The sequence below is a fragment of the Oryctolagus cuniculus genome, chromosome 2 (genome assembly GCF_964237555.1).
Source record: "Oryctolagus cuniculus chromosome 2, mOryCun1.1, whole genome shotgun sequence".
NCBI classification, from domain to species: Eukaryota; Metazoa; Chordata; class Mammalia; order Lagomorpha; family Leporidae; genus Oryctolagus; species Oryctolagus cuniculus.
Window position 1 is genome coordinate 38017508 of NC_091433.1, and position 27580 is coordinate 38045087.

Genomic DNA, 27580 nt, shown 5'->3' on the forward strand with positions numbered 1-27580 from the left:
CTAGTTATATTTTGAATAAATGGCCTTCTTTGCACTGGGAACCAGAATTGGCAAAAGAGCTTGCAAAGGTTAAGGGTTTTATGGATTCCCTTGGTCAGGATCCTCCTTTACTTTCCCTTCCAAGAATGCAGTGTCAAAATTCACAATTTTGTATGTGATGCTTTTCAAGGAACCACTGTTGAGCCAGGACCAAAGATGGTCAGGAATGTTACTGAGCATAACAATGTAGAAAATCACATTAAAGGGAGTGTTCTGCTGAATGCTAGTTATGGCTGCGATGACCCCTCTAAGCCTGTCTTCAGATGCAGTAATGATCACAGGAATCTCCTCTTGTCTCTCATCTCCATCACTTTGGGCAGCATTAGAATTCCTTAATCTGAAACCTCATTCCTTAGGAAACTGTTCAGGCTAAGGAAGTTACAGTACAATACCAGTAAGAAGAAGACAATAGCCAGGACCAAGATGATGCTGTTTATAGATTGATATCTTTTTCCTCTGAATTACATAAATATTAATTATTAACGCTGCAGTGGGTGGAGGAGTGTAATGTATTTCTTGACTTGCTTGTGAATTATTGCAATACAACCTGGTCTACTTCAGTTTTGCATCTCCATAGCTTAATACAGTGTCTGACACACAGTAAACATTCATCAAATATTTGCTGATTAATAATGAATAGAATTCTGCCATTCTAAAATAAATATTTGTATTTTAGTTATTGTAGATACCCATTGCTGTAAAACAAACCATCTCAAAATGTACTGAATTTAAATAAGACTTTCTCCCCACAAATCTGTAATTTGAGCCATGCTGATGCAGAGAGCTCTTCCCTACTCTGTTTGATGAAGTCTGCGGTAGCATCAAAGCTGAGGACTGGAATCATCTCAAGACCTGATCACTCCATATATCTGGTGTCTGATGGTGGGGATTTAATTAAAGCCACTAGTCTATTGACTAAGATAGGGAGATGATCTGAGTGGCCTAATCTGATCAGTCTAATCACAAGAGCCTTTTAAAAGAAGACTGTTCTTTGACGGGTGGCAGAGGAAATCAAAGGTTTAAAGCACAAAGGGGACTTCATTTACTGTGGCTTCTTTGAAGATGGAAGACCATGTGCCAAGAAATGTTAAGTAGCCATTAAGAAATGAGAGTGACCCCCAGATGACAGCAAGAGACAGGAATCTCAGCCCCACACAGAGTGGAATTCTGCTAGCAAGTTGAATGAACTTAGAAGTAGATATTACTCTAGAGGCTCCAGGTAAAATCCCAGTTCTATAAGATCATGGATTTCAGTCTTATAAAATACTAAGCAGAGAAGACAACTAATTCATGATAGAATTTTACTCTACATTAACAGTGAACTAATAAATGTGTGGATTTTTTTTTAGAGGCTACAATTACAGTAATTAGTCATACAGAAATACAAAGGTAATACAATGTGGCTGGTGCTCAGGTTCTGGAAAGAGCATGTTAGACAAGAAATATTGCTGTGGTCACTTTAAAAAAAGAGCAATCTGCCACACAAATATTTATTCAGATTACTTGGGTTTATAATGTTTTTAAACTTAAATACTTTAAAAGTGGTTACTGAGAGCAAGCATTATGCCTAGCAGTTATGATGGCTGCTTCTCAAATCAGAGTACCTGAGTTTGATTCTAGCTTTTTGCTAATTCAGACCATGGAATGCAGCAGTGATGGCTCAAGTAACAAGGTTTCTGACACCTATGTGGCAGATTTGGATTGAGTTCCTGCCTCTGGGCTTTTTCACTGTAGCTCTAGCCTAGCATTGGCCACTGTGGGTGTCTGGGTAGGGAACCAGTGTCTGAGAGCTCTCTGTCTCTCTTAAATAGATATTTTAAAAAAACAAAAGTGGTTAATATTAAAACAGTCTTTGGATATGAAGGTTAATTAACTTTAAGGTAATTTTCACAGAGTTTCATAAATTATGATATGGATTCTCAGTTGAACCCATTTTTGAGTCTGAGGTAAAGGATGCCCACTCAGATTTTTAACTTGAATCAAGATTTACAACAAAAGCTATTAACCTTTAGTCTTGCTGGAAGTCAGTTCTTAGATGATGCTATGGATCCACTTATGTTTCTAAAAATGTCATATTGAAGTCTTAATTTTGAAGACCTTAGATGGTGAGCTTACAAGGAAATAGGGTCTTGATAGAGGTAACCATGTTAAAATGCAGGTCATTCTGATAGGCTGCAATCCAATTTCACTTCTGTTTTTATAAACAGGGAAACTTTGGACACAGGAATATATATACAGAAGGAAGATGAAGTTAAGAGAGACACAGGGAAAAACCTGCATGATGAAGGTAGAGACTGTAGCGATGCATCCACAAGCCAAGAAATATCAGACTGGCAAGAATCCGTTAGAAACTGATAGTGAGATGAAGGAATAAAGAAAACAGTAGATATACACAATGGAATATTATTCAGCTATAAAAAAGAATGAAATTATGCCATTTGCAGCAAAATGGGCACAAGTGGAAATTATCATGTTGAATGAAATAAGCTGGACCCAGAAAGCCAAATACTACACATTCTCCCTTAAAGTGAGAGCTAAAATTTATAAAACAAACAAAAAATACGAAAGGAAAAAAGAATGAAGTATCTGTGTCTATCAGTATTGCTGTGAATATAGTTTCATGAAACTTTGTTGTATACCTTTGTGAAATAAATGGTTAATAATATTATACTACTATAGTTTTAATGATCTGTGATTATTTTAAAATTTACTGTATATGGGTAAAATGGTCATTTTTTTCATTAAATTACTGTTTAGAGCCATGGTCTATATTCCCACTAACCTAGAGTATTTTTGCTGACTTGTTAAACTTCTTAATGGGCTAAGTATTAAGCCTTTTACTGTAATGTAAACTTAGAATGTTATCTCAAAAACAAAAATTAAAAAAAAGGAAAATGAAGGAGGGTTGGAGGGAGGGAGGAAGGTAATATCATTATGTTCTTAGAATTGTATCTACAGATGTTGGCACTGTGGCATAGTAGGTTAAACCTCTACCTGCAGTGCCAGCATCCTATATAGGTGCTGGTTGGGGTCCTGGCTGCTCCTCTTCTGATCCAGCTCTCTGCTTATGACCTGGGAAAGCAGTGGAGGATGGCCCAAGTCTCTGGGCCTCTGCACCTACGTGGGAGACTCTGAAGAAGCTCCTGGTTTCTGTCTTCAGATTTGCCCAGCTCTGGAAGTTGTGGCTATATGTGGAGTGATCCAGCAAATGGAAGACTTTTCTCTCTGTCTCTCCTTCTGTCTGTGATTCTCTCTCTCAAATAAATAATTTTTTTTTAAAAAAAAAGAATTGTACCTGTAAATCACATTGAGTCTCTTGAAAACTAATTAAAAATTAAAAGAATTTTTTTCTTAAAAAAATTAACTGGTAGTGAGGAATGGAACAGATCCCATTCTCTCACATGGGTAGCAGGAGCCCAGGTACTTGCTCCATCTTCCACTACTTTACCAGGCACATTTTCAGGGAGCTGGATCAGAAGCAGAATAGCTGGGACTCAAACAGGAACTAATATGGAATGCTGACATTGCAGAAGTCCGTTTTTTTTTTTTTTGCTGTGCCACAATGCTAGCCCATTATTACTTATTTATTTGAAAGGCAGAGTTACAGAGAGGCAGAGAGTGAGAGAGATCTTCCATCTGCTGGTTCACTCCCCAAATGGCCACAACAGTGGGAGCTGGGCCGGTCCAAAGTTAGGAGCCAGGAGCTTCTTCCGGGTCTCCCACACAGGTGCAGGAGCTCAAGTACTTGGGCGATCTTCTACTGCTTTCCCAGGCCATGGCAGAGAGTTGGATCAGAAGTGTTACAGCCAGGAATCGAACTGGCACCCATATGGGATGCTGGCACTGCAGGTGGCAGCTTTACCCACTATGCCACAGCACTGGCCCCCATTATTATATTTTAATAGATAATCTTTGAAACTCGACTCCTGAACCTCTCCAAGCTTCATTCATAACTGCCTACTGGATACTGAATATCATAGTTCCCCGCCGGTTAATGAGCAGTGCTATTTTTCCATTCTACTAAAGGTAGAAATTTTGGAGTTACACACTCCTTCCTTTTGCTGTATATTAAAATAACCCTAATTCTATTTCCCACACCACCCTTTCACCACTATTCTCTGCCACTGATTTATTCTGGAATCTACTGTGTGTCCCCAGATAACTAAAATAACTACTTCTCTCTCTCTCTCATCTCATTCATTTTATTTTCTAATACATTTTACACATAGTTATCAGAGTAAGTTTCTGAAAGCAAAAAGCCTATTGTGTTATTTTCACCCCACACAATGTCATTTTGCAGAGGATAATGGGTGAAATACCTACTAGAAAACCTCTTTTGAAGGCATCCTCAAGCTAGCTCAGACTATTCTTTCCATATATAACTTGTGCAAATTTTCTCCTTCTGTCATTGAGGTACTTTCTACTTTGTGATATTAAAAACATTTATAAAGCTCCAGTGTATGTTCAAAACTTGAAAAATATTAAAGTCTAAAAAAATCATAATAGGACTTTAAAAACTAGTTTAGAAAATGAATCTTAAGTTGTAGTTCACACTGTAGTCACCTGGTGGCATCATTTTAGCTGTCTAAGAGCAATGCTAGAGATTTTCTGGGTAACATAGCAAGAATATATTATAAAATTTTGCATATAATTTTAATGAATATTATGATGCTATTTTGTGAAATCTTTAATTTATTTACTTGAGAGATACAGATCTACAATATAAAGAGTGGGTGTCCAAGGGCACATTGCCATCTGCTAGATCACTCCCCAAATGCCCTGAACATCTGGAACTAGACTGGGTGAAGCCTGGAGCTGGGCTCAATCTTGTTAGTCCACATGGGTGACAAGAACCTAATTAGTTGAGCCACCACTGTTGCCTCCCAGGGTCTAGATTACTAGGAAGCTGGAGTCAGGAGCCAGAGTGGGCAATCAAACCCAGGTATGTTGTCATTTATTATTTCCTTTATTTATCATGGCTGAGTTGTGTCTTTAAACCACCCCCCCAACCAACACACACCTCACTCATATATTGAAACCCTCAGTTTCTCAGAATGTGACTGTATTTGGACACAAAGTCTTTAAAAAGATAATTAACTTAAACTTTTGGCTCAAGTACTTGGGTCCTTGTGACCCATCGGAGAGACTTGAATTGAATTCCTGGCTTCTGGCTTCAGCCTGGCCCAATCCCAGCTGTTGTGGGCATCTGCAGAGTGAAACATCAGGTGGGAGATCTCTGCCTTTCAAATACTTTTTTTTGATGCAAATCAAAAAAATACAAAACTACACAGACATTCAACACAAGTTTCTCTTCTTTCCCACAACACACATTTTTAACAATATGGAGATGGCTTTCAACAGCTAAAAGGCAGAATCTCTGAGGTCATGAGTCCATCGGCCATAAGTTGCTGTGTGAGGATATTCAAGGCTGCCGGAAGAATTTACTGTTTCTGGGCCCAGTGCCAACATCCCACCGCTCTGCCAGGGATCCAGCTCCTTGTTAATGCACCTGGGGAAGCAGTGTAAGATGGCCCAAGTACTTGGGCCCCTGCCACTCACCTGGGTGACCTGATGAAGTTCCAGGCTCCTGGCTTAGACTTGGTCCAGTCCTGGTAGTTGGTGCCATTTGGGAAGTGAACTAGTTGATGGAAAGTCTCTCTGTCATTCTGTCTTTCAAAGACGAATAAAATAAACCTTTTCTCAGCATCGGTGGGAAAGTAGTGGCCTAACTTTTATAAGGACCATTAAATGGGAAAGTAGTGGCCTAACTTTTATAAGGACCCATTAAAGAACTCAGCTGGGTTTCCCAAAGACCAACCTCCCACCCTTTGTATAAATCCACTCCCTCCCCGAGGTTGTTCTCCCTCTCTTAAAAAGACAGTCACCTCCACACACATCAAAGTCTAGTTTAATTCATGCTGTTCCTCATTACAATGATGTATCAATATTTAACATCTTTCTTTACCACTTTGGTGTCTGGCTTTATCTTTGGTAGGATATGGAGAGAAACTCCACGAATATGCAAATCAGGCAACACTGACATAAAAACTATTCTATTCACTGCATTTCAAGCTAGTTCATTCTCTAACAAATGTGACTTACTGTTGCATCGAGTATTGTTTTTAATTCATAATTTTTAGTTACAAGAGCTGATTTTATGACAACTTTTTATATTAAAAACTTCCAAAATGAAGAAACTTTTCAAAGGCTTTGAAAACAAGGCTAAGGATTCTGTTTTCAGCTACGATAGAGAGCTAAACACAGCTGTCCTCTCCCTTCCATTGCACCAAACTCGGGTATTCCATAAAAGCCCAAGCGGAATTAGGAGACAGGCACGGATACCATTAAGGTGTCTTTTTTATTCTTAGTTCTCACTTCCCAGAGCTCTGTGCTCTGCAAGGGAAACATCTGCTTCAGCGGTAACTTGAAGATGATGCAGTTATTAGGCATTTAGGATGGAACCTTGTTCCAACTTCTTGCCAAAACTATCCTGGATGCACTAACGCAATCCACGTTATGGCCCATTTCCTCTCAGACGCACTTCAATATTAGTGTTAATGACTGACGTGAAGAATACATTTTGCTTTTCAGATTTAAGAGTCCCATTGTCATTTTGAAATTCATTAGGAGGCTAAACCCTAACGTTGTGCTAATTATGGCATCCTTACGTCCCAGGACTTAAACCTGGACTCCTCTCCAAATCTCCCTTTAGGGTGTGGGAAAGGGACCGGCACTGCAGGTACGGAAATCGGTCCCCTTGGGATGCACACTCGGCTGCACCACATGCATAGCGCGTGCTCTCCGCCAAGTCGCTCCGTCTGGATTTCCTGAGGTGGCTTGGAGGAACTGACAGTACACACACCAGGAGCAGTAGTGTGAAGGGAAGCAGTACAAATCAGAGCGAAAAACACTCGAGACACGATAAAAATTAACCTCAAAGGCCGTGCAAAGCTCACACTCCGTATATAGGAAGTGTCGCAACGCTTCCGTTCACGTGACCCCCTCACTACCTCGCCGAAGACGCAGTGACGTCAGGTCGTCTTAAGACCTGCAGACGTCAACAAACGGCGCCGCGTCCCTGGTACCCCGGCTGCGCCGTGGGTCGGGTGCTGCGGTGTTGTGGCCCGCGGCGTCCGCTTCTAACATCGTTTTCGTCCTGGGCTTCTGGTGGAGGTGTCCTTGAGACAGTGACCGTTCGAGGCATGGCTTCATCGCGCCTGGAGATCGGCTCCTGACGCTTCCGCCGCCCGGAGCATGTGGACCCTCGTGGGTTGCAGAGGGTGGCGCGGACGCGTGCTGGTGTCGTGGGTCAGCGGGGTTGCGCGTCGACCCCGGCCCGCGCCGACTCGCAGCGCCGATGCGGAGTCCTGGGTTGCCAGCAGGCTGTACGGTTCTGCAGACGTGGAGGTGCCCGTCCCCTAACTTCCGATTAAAGCGTGGTGGGATTCTGCCTGTGATCTTGCAAGTGTGCAGGGCTTTCTGGGTGTAGATGTGGAGCCAGCTTGCGATTTCGTAAAGGGAAGCGGAGCAGGGAGCTGCGGGCCCCGTTTAGGTGTCTGAAGTGCGCCCAGGCCTCGCCAGTGCGACCTTGGACGAGTCACTTAACCTGGGTGTGCTGATCAGACGTATCAACTGCCAGGCGTTGGTCTAAGCTCTGCACGTATTGTTTAATTCCCCTAAAAGCTTACTGAGGAAGCTGATGGTGTAACCCCCATTTCCCTGAAATTTATTTGGTTTGTGACCTGAGCAGCGTAATGGACCTTTCGGTCCATTCCTCGTTTGTTGAAAGAGATACTAATCAAATATCCAGTGACTTTTTAAGGAGAGGTAACTTTTTAGTCCAATACCTGGTGCGTAAGAAGTGCTGGGCAAGTGTCTTAACGTCTGTCTTATTTATTTTTATATCAGAAAAAAATTGTGTAATTTTGACTGTTTTCTTGTTGGAAAGAATGGAATTTCAGCAGTTCTAAAAACAATCATAACTGTAGTGGTTTGGGCAGAAATGTGATTTACTGCAAGTTATGGATAAGTGGAAAACTAAGACTTTGTGTAATTAATCAACATCAGCTTTTTTGTAAAATGCTCGTGGTTTACATTGCAATTCACAGTTATTAAAATGGTGAAGTTCTGTATACCTTTTGATATGAATGGTAACAGGATCTACAGGGCAAACATTAGGGATAGTGCTTTTTTTTTTTGCAAAATTTTATTCACATATACGAGCCATGATTGTACTTTTATTTGAATTGTGTTCTATTGTCATTTCATTTTTCTATAAAATATAGATTTGATTGAAAAAATGACGTTTAAAGTCCAAAAAACTGTTGTGTTTTACTTGAATACCAATTTTCAGCAATTTGTGATGCATCTTGGTAAAAAATTATGTGCACTAAAACACAGGAGTTTTGTTGAAAAATATATAAAAGTTTAAAGTGCTAACTGAGCACCTTTAATTTGGGCTGTTATACACTTTTTTCTCTCTCTAGAAGTTACAAAGTAACAAAAGATCTAAATTAAAACTTGGAGGGGGCCAGCCGAGGTATAGTAGGTTAGTCCTTTGCCTGTGGCGCTGCCATCCTATAAAAGCACCGGTTCTAGTCCTGGCTCCCCTTCTTTGCTGTGGCCTGGGAAAGCAGCAGAACAAGGCCCAAATCCTTGGACCCCTGCCCTCACATGGGAAACCAGGAAGAAGCTCCTGGCTCCTGGCTCCTGGCTTCCTATCGGCGCAGCTCCGGCTGATGGAGAGTGAACCAATGGACAGAAGACCTTTCTCTCTGTCTCCCTCTCTCTGTCTGTAACTCTGCCTCTCAAATAAATAAACAAAATCTTTAAAAAAAAAAACAAAAACAACTTTGAATCTGTTAGGAGCCTTAAATATGTGATGAGAGTAGAGAATTCTTTTCATTCATTCAGTATTTTTATAGCCCCTTTATCTCAAGAAGTTTTGCTGGACAAAATATTTTCAATCTATCTAAATGTTGTAGGGATCGAGGTTTTCCATGAATGAAAATAAAGTCAGTTCCTGATGGTCCTGTAAATGATGGAAAGACTAAAGGAGGGATTTTTATGTAGCTGTGTGATCACCCTCAGCTGTGAAATTAGTAATGTGTTCCTTGTAACATGAGCTGTGCTATACATCTTACTGTCAGAAAAATAATCCAAATAACAAATGAAATGGTTCCAAGACTTAAAGAGTATTCTTTGAGTCCATATATTTGTCTCATGTTATTTTACATTACATTCCTAAATGTGTTCTATCCCCTTTATAGGAAAAGTTTGACATGTCTAGATTTCCTGTTGAAAATATTAGAAATTTCAGTATCATTGCACATGTGGATCATGGAAAAAGTACTTTAGCTGACAGGCTCCTGGAACTAACAGGTATTTTCATTTTATATTATATACATACTTGATGGCAGTGAAAAATTGGGGATTGCTTTACCATGCTTTCTTGGATTCTGGATTTTGTTTTATATGTTGTGTTATTTTGTAAAACGAAGAGAAGTATCATTGTCTTTCTGTTTATAGGGACAATTGATAAAACAAAAAATAATAAGCAGGTTCTTGATAAATTGCAAGTGGAACGAGAAAGAGGAATCACTGTTAAAGCACAGACAGCATCTCTTTTTTATGATTTTGAAGGAAAGCAGTACCTTTTAAATCTCATCGATACACCAGTAAGTTTAATACTACTTTTGCACGTATTGTTAAATTCAACCTGGTGTTAATAGTGCAAACAAACCTTTGTTTAATTTTTGAACTGACCATTAAACATAAAATTTTGCTGTTTTCTGAATATTTTTGTGTTAGTGTAAATTGTTTCACAAGTGCAAGCTAAAAAGGAAACCATGTATTTAATGTTTTATCTGGTAGAGTGAATACACTTATAATGGTCCTCCAATGACAAAAATCACATCTAATATTTACAAATATCAATATTTTTGTTCCTCAGGGCCATGTTGATTTTAATTATGAAGTATCCAGGTCTCTTTCTGCTTGCCAGGGTGTTTTACTGGTGGTTGATGCAAATGAGGTAAGTATTTCTTCATTTTTTTATGATGTGACATGTGCTGTGACATGCTTATTTGTCTGTCTCAAGAGGCTTTCCTTAAGATGTTATATTTTGGAGAAGAATTTTTGTGTTTGAATAAAAATGTTACTTATCTACAGTAAATTTATTGTATTTATGTGTTATCCAAAGTCATGTTATGTTTTTGCCATATTAATAATTAATACATTAAAGCATTTTATGGAATTAACTAACTCATCTTTTAATTTTTTTAAAGTAATCAAAGGAATTGTTTGCAAGATTTTTGTTGTGTTGAAGTATAGAGTGTTATCAGTACATCCTACCAAAAAAAGCAAAACAATTTTAGCAGTTCTTAGTCTTCTTAATCTGAAGTTTTCATGTCAGTTTTTTCTTTTCTTTTCTTTTTGGTTTTTTAAAGATTTATTTACTCATTTGAAAGAGTTGCAGAAAGAGAGGAAGAGACAGAGAGAGCAAGAGATCTTCCATCTGCTGGTTCACTACCCTGATGGCTGCAATGGTTGAGACTGAGCCACGAGCTTCTTCTGGGTCTCCCAAGTGGGTGGCAGGGGCCCAAGCCCTTGGGCCATCTTTTGCTGCTTCCCCAGGTCCATTAACAGGGAACTGGATTGAAGTGGAGAAGCTGGGACTCAAACTGGCACCCATATGGCATGCTGGCACTGCATGTGGAGGCTTTATCTGCTATGCCACAATTCTTACCCCTTTGTTTCAGATTTTAGTAATGCAGGAATATAAGTTTTTTGGTTTCCAGAGCATTTTAGGTGATTTTAGACATTAATTTGGAAAGTGTGCAGTTTAAAAAAATCTTATCACCAAGTTACTTTGTGGTATGAGCATAATCCATGAAACATAGGCAACAGATGACCATAGAAAGCTATGATATGCTAAAGTAAGCTTTTGAAATGTCTTGGTTTTTCACAAACCATTAAAAATCCAGAGATAGTGTTGTGCCAGGCCTTTACTGGTCCTATTAGGGAAGCTTACTGTCTCTCTCATAGTAGTGGGCTTTATAATCTGTGTTGCATGACCCTGACTTCAGTATGCTTCCACGTCCTTGTGTCTCTGATACATGATACAGTTTCTGGCAGAGTAGGGCCTCCAAAAATACTTCCAGCACTGAAAAGAATTATCACAGGGAATAAAGCAGAAGAATAGATACTCTAGTTTGTCCTCTATTTCCTTCAAGTCTCCCATCTCAGACTTAGTAGAGTGTCTGCTGGTTTTCCCCTTGGTGTGTTTATTGCTTTACCATCAGTGATCTTCATTTTGATTCCTAAGACACTAGCTGGAACAAAAAGTAGGAAAAGCAGCTATTTGATTTGGCACTTATTTAATTTTATCATTAGAATGGCACAAAACAACACTTTTGATGAAGATGTATGGAATAGTCTTGGATTACTTAGAATGATAATCTGAGTATCTTATATCTTTGTCTTTGCAGGGTATTCAAGCCCAAACTGTGGCAAACTTCTTTCTTGCTTTTGAAGCACAGCTGTCAATAATCCCGGTTATAAATAAGGTAATTAGAATGGCAAAATTATGTGTTTATTGTTACACCTTATACAAATATGTCCAGTATTAATGTTATGTGTACTGTTTTTCATTATGAGGGATCTTTAGCTATTTATTAAGTATATATTACAAATAAATCTATAGCTATTTATTAAATATATAAATATAAACTTTTTGAAAAAGGCATGGAGGGGTCAGGTATATCTCCAATTACTGTTAAGATATAGTACGTTTAATTTTGATTATACTAACACATGATGGATTTTCTTTTTTTTTTTTTTTTTAAAGATAGATCTGAAGAGTGCTGATCCTGAAAGAGTTGAAAAACAGATTGAAAAAGTGTTTGATATTCCAAGAAATGAATGTGTTAAGGTAAAATAAAATTTTTGGAAGACTATTAATTATATTTCTAAAAGTATTAGGTCACTGGCTTATGTGAACTCTTTATATTATAGTCCATCATTGTATAATGTTTTTATAGAGTTAAAAGATCTTTACTAGTATTTCATTTGATCTTCACCAGAAACCTATAGATTTCATCACTTGAATAAAAACAGGGTTTAGTTAGCCAGTGTTCCAGGACTAAAAACAGGCCTTCAGAAGCTCATTAAAGTGTTATTTCTAACCATTTTATCGCATTGAAAATACAGTCTTTGAAGAGCAGTTTCAAACTAATTCCAAGGTGTTTGGATATACCATTCTTGGAACTTGAAAGTATTTCATAAAATTGCTAGCTATAGTAATTGTAGGAGACAGTAAATTTCTTTAAAAAAGTTGGAAACATTTTAAATCTGAACTTTTATTTGTCTTTCAAATTGTTTATTTACTAAATGGCCATGGCCAAACTGCTGAAATACATAGTCGTGTAATAGTATCATGTTTTCCTCTCATCCAGTTTTGGAAAGAACAACTTTCAGGTGGTGATATTTTTGTTTCTTTAACCTAAACAAGATGATTATATACAACCTAGTAATAAGTGAATATATAATCACTTCTCAGCCTTTTGGCTAAGATCAAGGGACATGAATGTATAATATTTTTAACTTGGATAAATACATAGAATTTACTTTTTATTACAAAGAGGGATCCCATTATAAGAATATCATCTGGAGTTATGGTTTCAGAACAGAGGTGTAAGAAGGCAAGTCATCAACTGAGAGTGAACTGGCTAGAGTACAAAATATGTGGGTTGAAAAGGAAGGTGGTGAATAGCCTCCTTACTGAGAGGTATTGTTGCATTTACCAGTTGTCAGGTCCTGGGATTGTGAGGAATTGTTAGCTGTACATTGAGATCTTGTGATGAATATATAAGATATGAACTAGGCCAGTTATGATTTTTCTCTAATAATATTAAGCTGCTCCATATATATGTATAGAAAAGGCATATAACAGGATGCAGTCAAGGTTGAGGTTTTGCCAGCTGTCTATGATAGGGAGAGAGTAGAAAGTAGTTGTGCAGAGTGATTGTAAATAGTGGACCTTAGAGTCACAGAAGGGAAAGGATGGAAAAGGAGTTGGTATTGGGAGACAGGGGTGGTACACTAGGTAACAGAAAGAAAGTAGTACAATCACAGTACTAGAGTCTAGAGTTTGAGTTCTCAGTGGTGCTCTTACCACCACCACCTCATGCCAGGATATTAAACAGACAACACCTGGAGACAGTTGTTGTCACACATTAAGGAGAGTGTTGCTGGCACTTTGTGGGTAAATGAGATGTTCTGGTTGTTGTTAAACATCCTTTAATGCACAGGCTAGCCTTTCCAAAGAATTATCTGCCTCAAAATGTTGACAATGCTGAGGTAGAAAAATCCTGTTTGTAGGGTTAGAGATAGTATGCAGTGGAAATAGTCTTTAAAATCAGGAATTCAGACATTCATTTATTACTGATAGTTCAGTCATAATTACAGATGTAGTTTGTCTTTGTTTGCTTTTTTTTAGTGTGAGAACAATAAAGTAGTAATAAGCCTTTTATTGCATGCCATCCACATATATTGTATATTCTGTCTATAAAACAACATCTGAGATTTAGGCAGAATATCAATCATTTCCCAGATGAGGACATTGGAGCTTACGGACATAGGTATTGGTCGACTTACACAATACATGCAGAGATGTGATCCTTATTTTTTGAACTTCTGAGTTCATTGCACTTTCAGTACCATAAACAGAAAGAGGTATTTATCAATAGATTGTTGCCTTTATACTTTTCCTTTCCCTGTGTTCTTCAAGTTGATAACTATTAGAATTTACTTCTTTTAGATTATAAATCTTACGTCATCAGGATGAAAAGTATAGTCTCTAATTGCTTTGTTTTTTTTTTTCACGTGTATATTTTTAGATTTCTGCTAAACTTGGAACAAATGTTGAAAGTATTCTTCAGGCAGTTATTGAAAGAATACCTCCGTAAGTGTCTTGCTGTATTTATATTATTTATATTTAAGCATTCAAAGGCCATCTATTTGATCTGTTACTAATCTATATGGCAAATAATCTAGCAGTGAGAATATTTTATTTGTTTTTAGTTATTTGTCAAAGGCAAATATAGTACAGTAAAGGAAGCTGCAAGAATGATAGTGAGCTCATCTTGAAGTCAATAAACAGAATTCAGTACATTAGCAGTTAGTGTTTTTGGCTTTGTACTGAACAAATATATTCATAACTAATTTAAAATGCTCACTTTTCTAAAAGTGGAGGTTGAATTAAATCAAAAATATACTGAATTTATTAAATGGTCCTTTTATTTTGATTGATGGGTATCAACCTTTCTAAAAAGTAGAATAAGCTGAGCTTAATATCTAAGTTGGAAAATAGCCATTGTGTTATTTTAATTTAGTATGCTATTAAATTTATACTAAATTTAGTATATTATTTGTATTTAATAGCCCTAAAGTACATCGCAAAAATCCTCTGAGAGCTTTGGTATTTGATTCCACCTTTGACCGGTACAGAGGTGTGATAGCCAATATAGCATTATTTGATGGAGTGGTTTCCAAAGGAGACAAAATTGTGTCTGCACACAATCAAAAGACATATGAAGTTAATGAAGTAGGAGTTTTGAATCCTAATGAGCAGTCAACAAATAAATTGTGAGTAATCTACAATGGTAATTTAAAGTACATTTGTATGTGTTTCCATTTTTGCTGCTTTCTCAACTTGGTGTGCTTAGCATGATCCTAATTTGGTAACTAAAAACAAAAAATACTTGATTATCTAATGCAACTGAAAATCCTTTTTCAAAAGGAATCTCTTATGTGAAGAATGGAAATTTCTGTGGCTAAAATATATATAATAGGTATTTACCCTTCATGACTAGTTATAATTTTATGAACCAGCACAGATTGGGTCCTATATTGATGTATTTGATAAGACAATGAAAGAGTTTCCTCAACACTTTTATAACAGCTATTTTTGTTACTTGGTAGGTACTGATTAGATGATGTTGGGCATGTGGTTTGAGCTTTCTAAGTCCTGTTCCTCATCTATAAAAATTAAGGTATTGAACTAGATGACTATATTAACCACATTTGAGGGTGTAGTATATGTCTTAAAAGCAGCATTATGTTAACCTATTTTATTTGAGTCAAATTATTTTAATTTTACTTAACTATTGCTAAAGTTTGTTTATATTCTGCCATGTGTTATGAATATCACCACATATTTAAGGTTCGTGTACCTCATTCTAATAGTAAATTAGTTTGTTCTGTGTAAGGAAATTTTTTTGAAACAAAGCCAAAGCTGAAATCTTGGAATTTCCTCTTTTCCAACAAGTTGAATACCAGTAGGTACCAAGTTTGTTGAGAGTTCACATTTTTCTGCTTGATGACATGCTTACCTTTTTCTTCATTAATGTATGTACCATAATTGATGAGTAAAACAGACCTATGAATGGTGTGCTGTGCTGTGCTTATCAGTTTTACACTAGAAGATGTTTAATTTGCCAAAGTGAGCAGAATCAATAAGAAGGCCTTATGCTTATGGTGTAGAATTTTTTGGGTAATGGATTATAAGATGTGTGTTCTTTTATGGATAAGCCTTAGAGTTTGAGAACCCATGTGTAGCACTTACTTTTAGTCTGATGAGGTTTTGCTTCTAAAGTGTGATAGTTTCATGGAAAGGTAGTAATTATGAATTTGTACATGAAACATTAAAGCAGTAAATATTTGCATATAATAATTTTATTTAGATATGCAGGACAGGTGGGCTATCTGATTGCTGGGATGAAAAATATCACTGAAGCGCAAGTAGGAGATACATTATATTTACATAGACAACCAGTGGAGCCCTTGCCTGGGTTTAAATCAGCGAAACCAATGGTATTTGCAGGTGAGGAGCTCACAAATTCAAAGGTTGAGGGTGAAAATACTTTTAAATTAAAAGTCTGTCCCAATAATGAAACCAAAATTATTGGATGATAAATACACCTTCGTCTTTTTACTTTAATTGCCAATGCCACTGTACTGTTTGATTTAGTTGTTTTTTGTATGTGCTATGTATATCATATAGCAGTTTATAATTTCATATGAGAGATCATGTAACAGCCCTTAAGAAATAAGCTCTTTTTTTTTTAAGATTTACTTTTTATTCACTTGAAAGGGAGAGTTAGAAAGAGGGAGAGAAGACAGCGCAAGAGAGATCTTCCATCTGCTGGTTTACTCCCCAGTTGGCTACAGTGGCCATGCCAGGCTGAAGTCTGAAGCCCGGAGCTTCTTCCAGATCTCCTATATGGGTGGAGGGGGCCACGCACTTGGACCATCCTCCTCTGCTTTCTCAGGTGCATTAGCGGGGACCTGAATCAAAAGTGGAGCAGCTGGGTTTCAAACGGTACCCATATGAGATGCTGGAGTCATAGGGGGTGGCTTAACCCACTGCCACAACACTAGCCCCAAGAAATAAGCTGTTAAGATTGTTTCTTAAAAAACAGTCTCTGGGGCCGGCGCTGTCGCACAGAAGGTAAAGCCACCACTTGCAGTGCTGGCGTCCCATATTGGCACCGGTTTGAGTCCTGGCTGCCCCACTTCTGATCCAGCTCTCTGCTATGGCCTAGGAAAGCAATAGAAGATGGCCCAAGTCCTTGGGCCCCTGCACCTGCATGTGAGATCTGGAAGAAGTTCCTGGCTCCTGGCTTCAGATTGGCACAGCTCCAGCCATTATGGCCAGTTGGGGAGCGAACAGCGAATGGAAGACCCCTCTCTCTCTCTCTGCCTTTCTTTTCTCTGTGTAACTCTTTCAAATAAATAAATAAATATTTTAAAAAAGTCTCTGAAATATAGGTGAGCACAGTAATAAGAATTTCCTTCTTTCTCTAGGGAATTAGTCCATTATTATATTTGAAACATTTTCCTATTAGAATGTCTTTATTTACTCATTATCCTTAGACTTTGAGTACCTTCCTTGTAACTGAACTTTAATATTGTATTATAGATAGTTACAAAAAGAAGACCTAACTGAAGTTCACCAGGTTACTCTGTGCTGGATGGATATCAAGCCCTTGGTTTTCTCCCTGCAAGACAGTTTCATTGGGAATTAAGAATTTTGTTTACCACCATTTGCCAAAGTCAGTTATTTGAATTTAGAAGGACATGAGAAGTTCAGAGATAACAGATGAAAGAGAATCTGATGGATCAGTAGTAACTTATTTTATTCATTTACCTTTGAAGATTTATTTTATTTATTTGAAAGCCAGAGTTACAGAGAGAAAGAGCTACAGATGAAGAGATCTTCCATCCATTGATTCACTTCCCAAATGGCTGTAATAGCCGGGGAAGGGATATGCTGAAGCCAGAAGGTTCATCCAGGTCTCCCACATCGGTGCAGGGGCCCAAGGTGTTGGGCCATCTTCCTTTGCTTTTCCAGGTGCATCAGCAGAAAGGTGGATCAGAAGTTGAGCATCTGGGACTTGAACCTACTCCTATATGAGATGCTGGCCTTGCAGGCATCCATTATGCAACAGTGCTGGCCCCAAGTAATTCAATTTTATGTCAGTGAATTGCAATAAGTAAAATTTATTTTGGTTTTAATATATAGTCCACCCTAAAGAATTAAGAGTTAACTATAGTTTTCATTTCTGTTCCTGTTTTTTTATCTACTATGGTTTCATCTTTGATTGTAAAGTACTTGTGCTTTTGTTTCTTGAAATAAATACAATATAATTTCTTAATAGGCCTGGTTCCCTCGGTTGTTCTTGTTTATCTCTCCCCTATATTTTTGTAAAAGCATAGGAACTTTAATTAGAACATGAATCCAGTTGTATATTTGTTAAGGCTAATGGTTTGCATGATAATGGAAAATTTATTTAACATAATATTCATATTGTTTAGGCAAGCCCGTATTTTAGTCAACAAAATATAGGCAAGTAATTCAAAAGCTAGATGATTAATTTTGAACTTGGCAGTACTACGTTTTAGGTTTTTTCTGGAGGCAGCTTATCACATGTGATAATTAGAAATCATTGTGTTTGTAGGAATGTATCCTGTAGACCAATCTGAATATAATAACCTGAAGAGTGCAGTAGAAAAATTGACTTTGAATGACTCTAGTGTAACAGTTCATCGAGACAGTAGTCTTGCCCTGGGTGCGGGCTGGAGGTAAGATTCATTCATACTGTATAGTAACATTTTTATTGAAAAATAAAGTTTAAATGGTGAATTGCTCATGCATGTTTCTGTTACACATTCATATTACTGTAAAGTGAACTGAAGCACTTTATATTTGCCTTTTGCACTGTGGAATCACATTTTGTTTTCTAGTGTTTGGAAATAGATTTTCCATGGAAGATTTGAATCCAATTTAATAAAATTATGCTAGCATTTAATTAGGAAAATTCCCTCAGTGACTCTTGGTTTCACCACTCCCTCACAAAGTAACAATGTTTACCAAAGGAAATAGAGTCCCTGGGACTTAATCATTCTAGTGTTTGACTTTCTCTTCCAGGTTGGGCTTTCTTGGACTTTTACATATGGAAGTTTTCAACCAGCGACTAGAACAAGAATATAATGCTTCCGTTATTATGACAACCCCTACTGTTCCATATAAAGCTGTTCTTTCTTCAGCAAAATTGATAAAGGTATAATAATATTCAGTACTTTTTTACATCAGCATAAAATTCATAAAGGTACTATAATATTTAGTATTGTTTTACATCAGCATAAAAGGGAAAACTAAATAAATGTGTATGTATGGACTGTAGGGGAAACTTAGAATCACGGCAGCTGCCTACCTATGGAAGCTGATTATTGACTAATACTAATAAATGTTGAATTACTTTATGGCTAATGATGGAGAACCTATTTTAAAACTCATTTGTGAAAAATTTTTCTTAACCTGATGTAATTGCCACATTTCAGTACTATATTACTGGTAGTAAGAAGTTGAATTAGTGAAGAAAATATTGTTTTCTAAATCCAGCACAAAGATGAAAAGTTTAACTTTGCTCATCATTAATTTATCTTATAAAAAGTGAAGTATTTATTTCTGTGGCTGTAGGGAATTTTAGATTTCAAGTTAATGATAGAAACCATATTGCATGCCATCTAACTGGCAGTCTGTTTGCTTTAAACACTATTAACTCTGGCATTTTAAAATATTTTCCAGGAAGATTAAGCTACTAAACTAATCATAGTGCTTTAAAAGGGTCAGGTTAAATTGTGTAATTATGTCATACTTATCTAAATGGCCCAAGAAATGTGTTTAGTAAATGTTAATAAGCAGGATATATTATCCAGTAATGTTTGCTACTAATATTAAATGCTTACAGTGAGATTTTTAAAAATATAAACTGTGGAGATTCTTTTATGTTTTTATTCCAATGAATTAAATAACAATATATTCCACAATATACTGCACATTAACAGCAAATTTCAAAAAAACCATAAAGTTTCTTTTTAACTAGTGTTTCTCTACTTTTCAGGAATATAGAGAAAAAGAGATAACAATCATCAACCCTGCACAATTCCCTGACAAATCAAAAGTCACAGAATATTTGGAGCCAGTTGTTTTAGGTACTATCATCACACCAGATGAATACACTAGAGAAATAATGATGCTTTGCCAGGTAGAAATATAATGCAATTTAATATAATAGTAGTTTTATTCCTTTGAAACAGTGGTTCCCATCTCAGGTTTTGCTCTGCTAACCACAGTGAATTTTATGAGCTTTTTCTGTAAATCTTTTTAGGTCAATTATAGGAGTACTTCACAAATTTGTGAAAAGTGGGATTAAAAGGTGTTTATTTTCATGCAAAAATTTCAAAATCTTTGCATATTTTTTTAATAATATGCATTTTCATGAAGTTTTTGAAGACCCCTTGTCTGCATAGATTTCAAAATTTTTTGCACCAAAAATAAACTTTTAATTCCATTTCCCATAAACTTTTTGAACTACCTTCATAGATATCTGTGCTTTTTAAGTTAATTTGTCTTATTTAAAGATTTATATATTTCTTTGAAAGAGTGACAGGGAGAGACAGAGACAGAGGGGGAGACAGAGAATCTTCTATCTGCTGAATCACTCCCCAGATGGCTGCAACAGCCAAGGCTGGGCCAGGCCAAAGCAAGGAGACAAGAATTAGATCCATGTCTCCCACACAGGTGGTAGCATGTTATCAAAGAGCTGGATTGGAAACACAGTAGGCATGATTTTAATCAACAGTGTCACAGCACTGGCACTAAACTATATTTATTTTAAAAAAAGATATAATCAGTAGTTTTGGTCATCTGCTAATCTAATAAATTAATATAGCCTAAAGGAAAATTTATGCTTATTTACCTGAAGTAGGAAAAGGAACTGGTTTTTTTGTTTGTTTGGTTTTGGGTTTTGTTTGTTTTTAGCCCTTTTGAGTGCTTGAATATAGTTCTAAAGATAGTTATAATATTTGGGAATCTTAAGTTGTGAGGTAGTTGCTACTTTTCTTTAGTTCTTGCCACATTTCAGTAAATGATTTAATCTACAATGGCTTCTTACCATATTTCTCAAAAAATGCCTATTTGAAATACTCTGGGCCGGCGCTGCAGCTCACTAGGCTAATCCTCCGCCTTGCGGCGCCAGCACACTGGGTTCTAGTCCCGGTCAGGGTGCCGGATTCTGTCCCGGTTGCCCCTCTTCCAGGCCAGCTCTCTGCTGTGGCCAGGGAGTGCAGTGGAGGATGGCCCAAGTGCTTGGGCCCTGCACCCCATGGGAGACCAGAAGTACCTGGCTCCTGCCATCGGATCAGTGCGGTGCACTGGCCACAGTGCGCCAGCCGCGGTGGCCATTGGAGGGTGAACCAACGGCAAAGGAAGACCTTTCTCTCTCTGTCTCTCTCTCTCACTGTCCACTCTGCCTGTCAAAAAAAAAAAAAAAAAAAAAAAAAGAAATACTCTGACACATACTGGGAAGTATGTCAAATGATGACTAGCGAACTTCAGTTTTATTTCTTTTATTACAAACTTTATTTTGTTAATTTATTAATTTTTTTGGTCAGTTTCTCTGAACCTAATTTCTTTAGAAAAGTTTGAAAAAATTCTTTGAACTTGAACTTTATCTGTAGTTATATTTGACTTACTTTTAGATAAAATACTATAAATCAAAAAAGATAAAACATAACTACAGATTAAAGCTTTGATGGCAAGCATAATGTAATTGAAATACAAAATGGTTCTTGCTGTAGTATAGCTATTGCTCAAGTTTACTTTGTGTACTCCTTTAGGATTTATTACTTGGTAATATACATCTGTATAAATTACTTTGTAAATCAATATTTGAGTTGGTTATCTTTAAATACATTTTCCTTTTCTGTTTTTAGGCTCGAAGAGCGGTTCAGAAGAATATGATATTTATTGATCAAAATAGAGTTATGCTTAAATATCTCTTTCCTTTGAATGAAATTGTGGTTGATTTTTATGACTCTTTGAAGTCTCTGTCTTCTGGATATGCTAGGTAAGAAATTACATCAAGTATCAAGAAGGTACTATTCTCTTATTTAGTAATCTCAACCCTTTTGAAAGTAGTTGAGAATAACACTCTAAAGGCCTGGAACAACCTTATACTAGTAGTTTGCTTATAGGAGAAAAACATTGCTTCAGTTCATTATCAAATTATTATTTGCCTTTATTGAAAAACATGTAGTGTCCTTTTCATGAAAAGAGCTATATTCCTTCTTTCTGTCTGTAGGATCAAGAATTATACATAGAGCTAGGTGTTTAACCTAGCAGTTAAGAGATCCACATTTTATAACTAGGTGCAAGTCTGGGTGCAAGTCCTGGCTGTGCTCTGGGTTACAGTTTTTGACAGTGCATAACCTGGGAAGTAGCAGGTAGTGCTCAAGTAGTTAGGTCCCTGCCACTCACATGTGGAAGACCCAAATCTGGATTCAGTTTGGCTCAGCCCTCTGTGTGTAGGTATTTGACAAGTAGACCAGGGGATAGCTCTGTTTTTCTGCCTTTCAAATAAATAGTTTTCAAGAAAAGTTACATATAATTTTACATAACAGCAACTGTGACCTCAGTGGTAGTTTTATAATATGTTTGTATTATATGATCTCAGGAGCATCTATTTACACTTAAACAACAGAATTACATATTCAATCTGTAAAAAGTGCTAAGTGTGTTCCTGTACTCGTGAACTCTTTAATAACTTGGGTCTTCCTAGCAGTAAGTGGCCCATGTCATGAAAACCATTGTCTATATCAAAGGGGTACATGGAGAACAGCTAGATAAAAAGAAGAGTTTATATTAAACAGTAAATAAGGAACTCAGTGCATGGCCTTATGGGATGCCCTCAGTATTCCAAAGTCTTGTATTCCAGGATGTTGTATAGTGGAGTGGCAAAAAAATGTGAAATAAACTGGAGAATTAGAGGGAGACATGAACATTCACATCTGTCAAACACACACAGTGGCATACAGATTAAAAATAACATTCAAAGAAAAATTCTAGTGCTTAAGGAGCATACTATAGTGACCCAGAAGTTTAATTTTATGAAATGTACTTTTTGGTGAAGAAAGTTAGCACATAATAACTCTTCATACAAAAGAATCTTGGTTTATCTGTCTGAATTGAGAATTCCTTTCTCAGAACTTGTTACCCAATAACTTTCTTTCCTTTCATACAAGACATTGAGTTGAAACTAAGTGCTTCTATGTGCCAGGCTAGGCTGTTTTAATATTTAGCTTACTAGCTATTGGCTCAGAGTGCTTTACATATATTATTATTATTATTATTTTGACAGGCAGAGTGGACAGTGAGAGAGAGAGAGACAGAGAGAAAGGTCTTCCTTTTGCCATTGGTTCACCCTCCAATGGCCGCCGCGGCTGGCGCACTGTGCTGATCCGATGGCAGGAGCCAGGTACTTCTCCTGGTCTCCCGTGGGGTGCAGGGCCCAAGGACTTGGGCCATCCTCCACTGCACTCCCTGGCCACAGCAGAGAGCTGGCCTGGAAGGGGCAACCGGGACAGAATCCGGCGCCCCGACCGGGACTAGAACCCAGTATGCCGGCGCCGCAAGGCGGAGGATTAGCCTAGTGAGCCGCGGCACCGACCGCTTTACATATATTATTTACTTGTCATAGAAGTCCTGTGAAGGTTCAAACCGAAAAACAATACAGGTTATTCAGGTCTCACTAGTGGTGGCTGTCTATCAGTGATATAGCATTTATTTAAACATAGAAACTAAATAGAAACCCAACTTGTAAATCTGAGAATGCCCCTGTTAACACAGGACATCATCTGCAGCCCACCTGTGCTGGCAACATAGTGAAAGAGGGGCCCTTTGTCTTCAGTAATCCCTTTGCCTAGTCTTACCACTTTCTTTCCCTTCCCCCTTTAGATGCATTACCATTGCTTTTGCCCTTAATTTGATTAATCTAATAATGTAATAGGTTAAGGAAGTTAATTCCTTGTTGTGGATGTTTAGATCCATTCACATGAAACTGTGTCTGTCGTATTTTGATGAACACTTAGATCGTTTTTGGTGAGTGGTTTTGAAAGGAGTAGAAAGAAAACGTTTTGTAAAGCAAAAATGTAATCATCTGGGAAGTCTAATGTTTATTACATAGACTTTTTTTTCCCCATTGTTAGTTTCGATTATGAAGATGCTGGCTACCAGGCTGCAGAACTTGTCAAAATGGATATTCTATTGAATGGAAATATTGTGGAGGAGCTAGTAACGATTGTACACAAGTAAGCTGAATGCATGCTAATCATGGACTTTGAAACTAATCACTTTGATAGTCTCTCTGTAATTATGGGTTGTCCAATTTTATTTGAGTAGTTAGATTTTTAAAAATATATTTCATTCTACTAGTTTTTCTTTCTATTTCCTTCCCCACCCACACTTCTCTTTTCAGGGAGGATAGAATTATGGTATTCAGAAGGAACAGTGTCATGTAAAAAAAAGTGTTGCTCTTACCAGATAAAATAAGTATTCTAAGCTTTAAAATAACAGATTTAGAATTGAGAACAAAAATAATTTTTATGTTCATAAAAACTGATAACATCCACATATTCAAGAACTGGCAGGTTGTTAAGAAAAATTATGGGGCACCAATTATTATATTAAGTCATTAAAACTAGATTATGGACTAGTGACAAGAATATTTAAATATGAAGGTAAACTATCTGCATATTGATTTAACTAAAGAAAATTGTGAATGCAGAAAAATGACTAAAAAGATATACTTTTAAAAATTTTAAAATGTGTATTAACTGGTTTTAAATGGGTGCGGGCATGAAGAGTGGTTTTTATTTTCTTAATATATCTTTCTAAATTTTCTGTTATATAGAATATAATTTTTAGAATAGAAAAGCATTCATGATTCAGAGTATAAAATGTAAGTTCCATTTAAACCTCCTTAATAAGTCACTTTTACATTGATTATGTATGTGCATTAGAACATGAGAATTATTTTTCTGTCTCAGAGACAAAGCACACTCTGTTGGGAAAGCCATATGTGAACGTCTAAAGGATTCTCTTCCTAGGCAGCTGTTTGAAATAGCAGTTCAAGCTGCAATTGGAAGTAAAATCATTGCAAGAGAAACGTGAGTGGAAATTCATTTTTGTTCCTGGGCAAGTTTGAGAAATGATATACCTAGAATACTAGAGTACCAAAAGATTTAACTTAATATCAGCGTAAGCTTTTAATTTAACTTGTAGAAACAGTATGATAGAGCTGTCAATTCCATTGATTTAAGTAATGACAGTATTATATAATACCCCTAGGTGATGCTCATTATAGTTAATATAATGTATTTGAGTTGGAAGCAAAGCTTTTATTTCCCATTTTATCAAATGACTGAATTGAATTTCCTGAGTAAGGTATCTGTGTGGTTTTATCCCTTCAATTAGATAATAGCTAACAGAAACTGAAATGAAATGGTTTTATCTCCCAAAAGACAAAATTAAGATTTTTTTTTTTACCTGAAGTATTTGATATCACTTCCCCAGAGAAGGAGGCCTTCAATCAAACAGGAATGCTTATACCAATAGGCTTTGCATTCTAGCTTAGGGACCTCATAAAGATTCCAGTATACCTGGAAGGAAGACAGGCTAATTACTGTTACTATGTGAAATGTATAAATCAGAACACTAAATAAGGTGCTCTACTGTTAATAACAGCAAATGCAAGAAATATATTGCAGTGCTTATTTCCTTCATGATATTAAGGCATCTGGGAACTCAGTTATGAAAAGTTAGAAATTGCTATTAAATTCTAGCTTATTCAGTAGTGGTAAGATATGACCGGCATTTTTTATACAGATGAGATAAATCTAGGGCCATTAGTGGCAATAAATTTCATTTCTTAACACTTTGGTTATTTTGTATTTCATTAACACCCAGAGGTTAGGCAGAGTGTGCTGAAAACCAGAGAATATTCTAGAAAGTGCAATTTAAAACTTACCAAACAATTAAGTGTGATAATGTAGAGAATACGTTTAGGGGAAACATTTTTTTATATTAAAAAAAATTAAAACAGAGCTATTTTCAGAATTAGAAAAATTTAGAAATTAATTCAGATTTAGAGAGTGATTGGTTTCTAAGTGTTGAGATGGATATATTAAAATTAATTTACCCTGCAATTGATCTCATGAAAATCTAAGTCTCACAATATATTCTTTATCTATATTTTAGCCATTCTTCCCAAATTTGGTACTGAGTAATTAGATAATCATTTTTAATGTTTTTGAAGTAGTGGTAGTAGTTTTATTTTTAGGTTGAGCCTGAAAGAGGCTTATATAATTCTTATACTCAAGGTCACAACATACTCATTTTTGGCCTAATCAAGCCTTACTACTGCAAGTGTTGACTTTTTTCTTAACAAATATGTGCTGATAATATGTTGAATTGTTTTTTTATGCTAATCTAAGTACATAGAATAAATACAACATTTGAGCTATCTTAATTATTTGCTTACAGCAATTTTATATCAGTGAAGATACTGTAATTAAAATTCTTTAGTAAAAGGGAGATTCTTTTTGGACATACAGCACTTTTAAACAGCATAATGAAATTATTTACTTAAACAGAATTTCCTCTGTTACAGTGTGAAAGCCTATAGAAAAAACGTTTTGGCGAAATGTGTATGTATCAAGTTCTGTGTATTCTACCTTTTAGTATGTCTATTTTATGTGTAAAGATGTGTGTATTGGTTTATTTGAGAGGTAGAGTTAGAGACAGGGAGAGAGAAAGGTCTTCCATCCGCTGGTTCATTCCCTAGATGATCAAAACAGCTGGAGCTGAGCCGACCTGAAGTCAAGACCAGGAGCTTCTGGTGTCCCATGTGGGTGCAGGGGCCCAAACAGCTAGGCCATCTTTCACTGCTTTCCCAGGCCAAAGCAGAGAGCTGGATCAGAAGAGGAGCAGCTAGGATACGAACCGGTACCCTTATGGGATTCTGGCACTGCAGGCGGAGGCTTATCCCACTACGTCACATCGCCAGTGCAGTCTTAAATATTTTTATACTAGTTACTTCTATGATCTGGGTAACATGTTTTGTTAACATAATACATAAAGATTTTGAAAGATAAAAGGCTATGTCTTCTGTTTTGAAGAATATGTGAAATCTACTTCCTATGTTGCTTTGCCAAAGTTTGCTGCTTCAATTATGAAGTTATTCTTGACTCTGTTATTATGAGAATTGATAAATTTTTTCTAAATACTTAATGTGTGTAATTTGTGCCTCTGTGATTAAGAGTTTTCTCCATGAAAATGTAGCTTTATATCCAAAATTAAGCCTTGACTCAATGAGATTGGCAGTTCTTAACTGGATATGCATTTTGTAATACTATATTTCTTTGCAGATCTTCATTTCCACTCCCTAAAAAAATTACAGCCATTACCATTGAGAAAGTAGTGTAATTAGGATTAACAAGGAAAATTAGATAGTAACTTGGTAGATGCTATCTCATGTAGGTGGTTAGGATTGTGTAATTGTGTATTTTTGGAGTGATTTAGACTTTAATTTTTAAAAATATTTTTCAGTATGGTGGTGATATTACCCGAAAAATGAAACTTTTGAGGAGACAAGCAGAAGGAAAGAAGAAACTGAGGAAAATTGGCAACATTGAAGTTCCAAAAGATGCTTTTATAAAAGTTCTGAAAACACAACCTGATAAGTAATTGGTGGAAAAAAATAAAAGAATTTTCATAAATTAAAAACTTTACTTTTTATTGTAACTTATTTTGACAATAATAATGAAAACTGTAAAACTTTCTTGTTACTTTCAGAGTTCCCAGATTTAAATAACTTTAGTGCATTTCTTTGAAAGGGAATGGTGAGTGGATAAGAGCTAGGATCCTGAAGCCAAATTGTGTAGTCTCAAATTTGTGTTCATTAACTCACTAGTAAGGTGACCTTGGCCACATAACTCACTTTTGTTTCTTTAGTAAAATCAGGATTATACCACTGCTGCTTCCATAGGTTCTTAATGAAGGTTTGGTGAGACAACACATTTCAAATGATTCAGAAGGGTACATGACGCATATTAAGCACTCAGTGAATTATAACTTTTT

At 36.6% G+C, this 27580-nt stretch overlaps 2 protein-coding genes and 1 pseudogene across 4 annotated transcripts in view; 1 reads left to right on the forward strand and 2 right to left on the reverse strand.

The window, feature by feature from the left end:
• On the reverse strand, positions 1-7251 carry LOC103346056 (glycosyltransferase 8 domain-containing protein 1 pseudogene; annotated as a pseudogene).
• GUF1 (GTP binding elongation factor GUF1) lies at positions 7067-27226 on the forward strand. Of its 3 annotated transcripts, XM_002709411.5 has the most exons (17): positions 7067-7446; positions 9309-9420; positions 9568-9716; positions 9992-10072; positions 11529-11606; positions 11888-11971; positions 13938-14002; positions 14482-14685; positions 15783-15922; positions 18060-18183; positions 18530-18662; positions 19506-19649; positions 21379-21512; positions 23650-23751; positions 24490-24609; positions 26112-26148; positions 27050-27226. In XM_002709411.5, the coding sequence occupies exons 1-17, from the start codon at positions 7294-7296 to the stop codon at positions 27185-27187; spliced, it is 1998 nt and encodes a 665-aa protein (XP_002709457.2). In that variant the 5' UTR covers positions 7067-7293; the 3' UTR covers positions 27188-27226. The 3 variants fall into 3 exon arrangements, with proteins under 3 accessions (XP_002709457.2, XP_069924276.1, XP_051698449.2); XM_070068175.1 differs by lacking the exons at positions 7067-7446; positions 9309-9420; positions 9568-9716; positions 9992-10072 and adding an exon at positions 10515-10624; XM_051842489.2 differs by lacking the exons at positions 7067-7446; positions 9309-9420; positions 9568-9716; ... (3 more) ...; positions 13938-14002; positions 14482-14685 and adding an exon at positions 15022-15092.
• Positions 24978-27580, reverse strand: part of GNPDA2 (glucosamine-6-phosphate deaminase 2) — a 28768-nt gene continuing 26165 nt past the window's right edge. Inside the window, exon 7 of the mRNA XM_051842497.2 lies at positions 24978-25101. Within this exon, the coding sequence (XP_051698457.2) occupies positions 25082-25101 (20 nt within the window). The 3' untranslated portion in view covers positions 24978-25081. The remainder of the gene's footprint in view (positions 25102-27580) is intronic.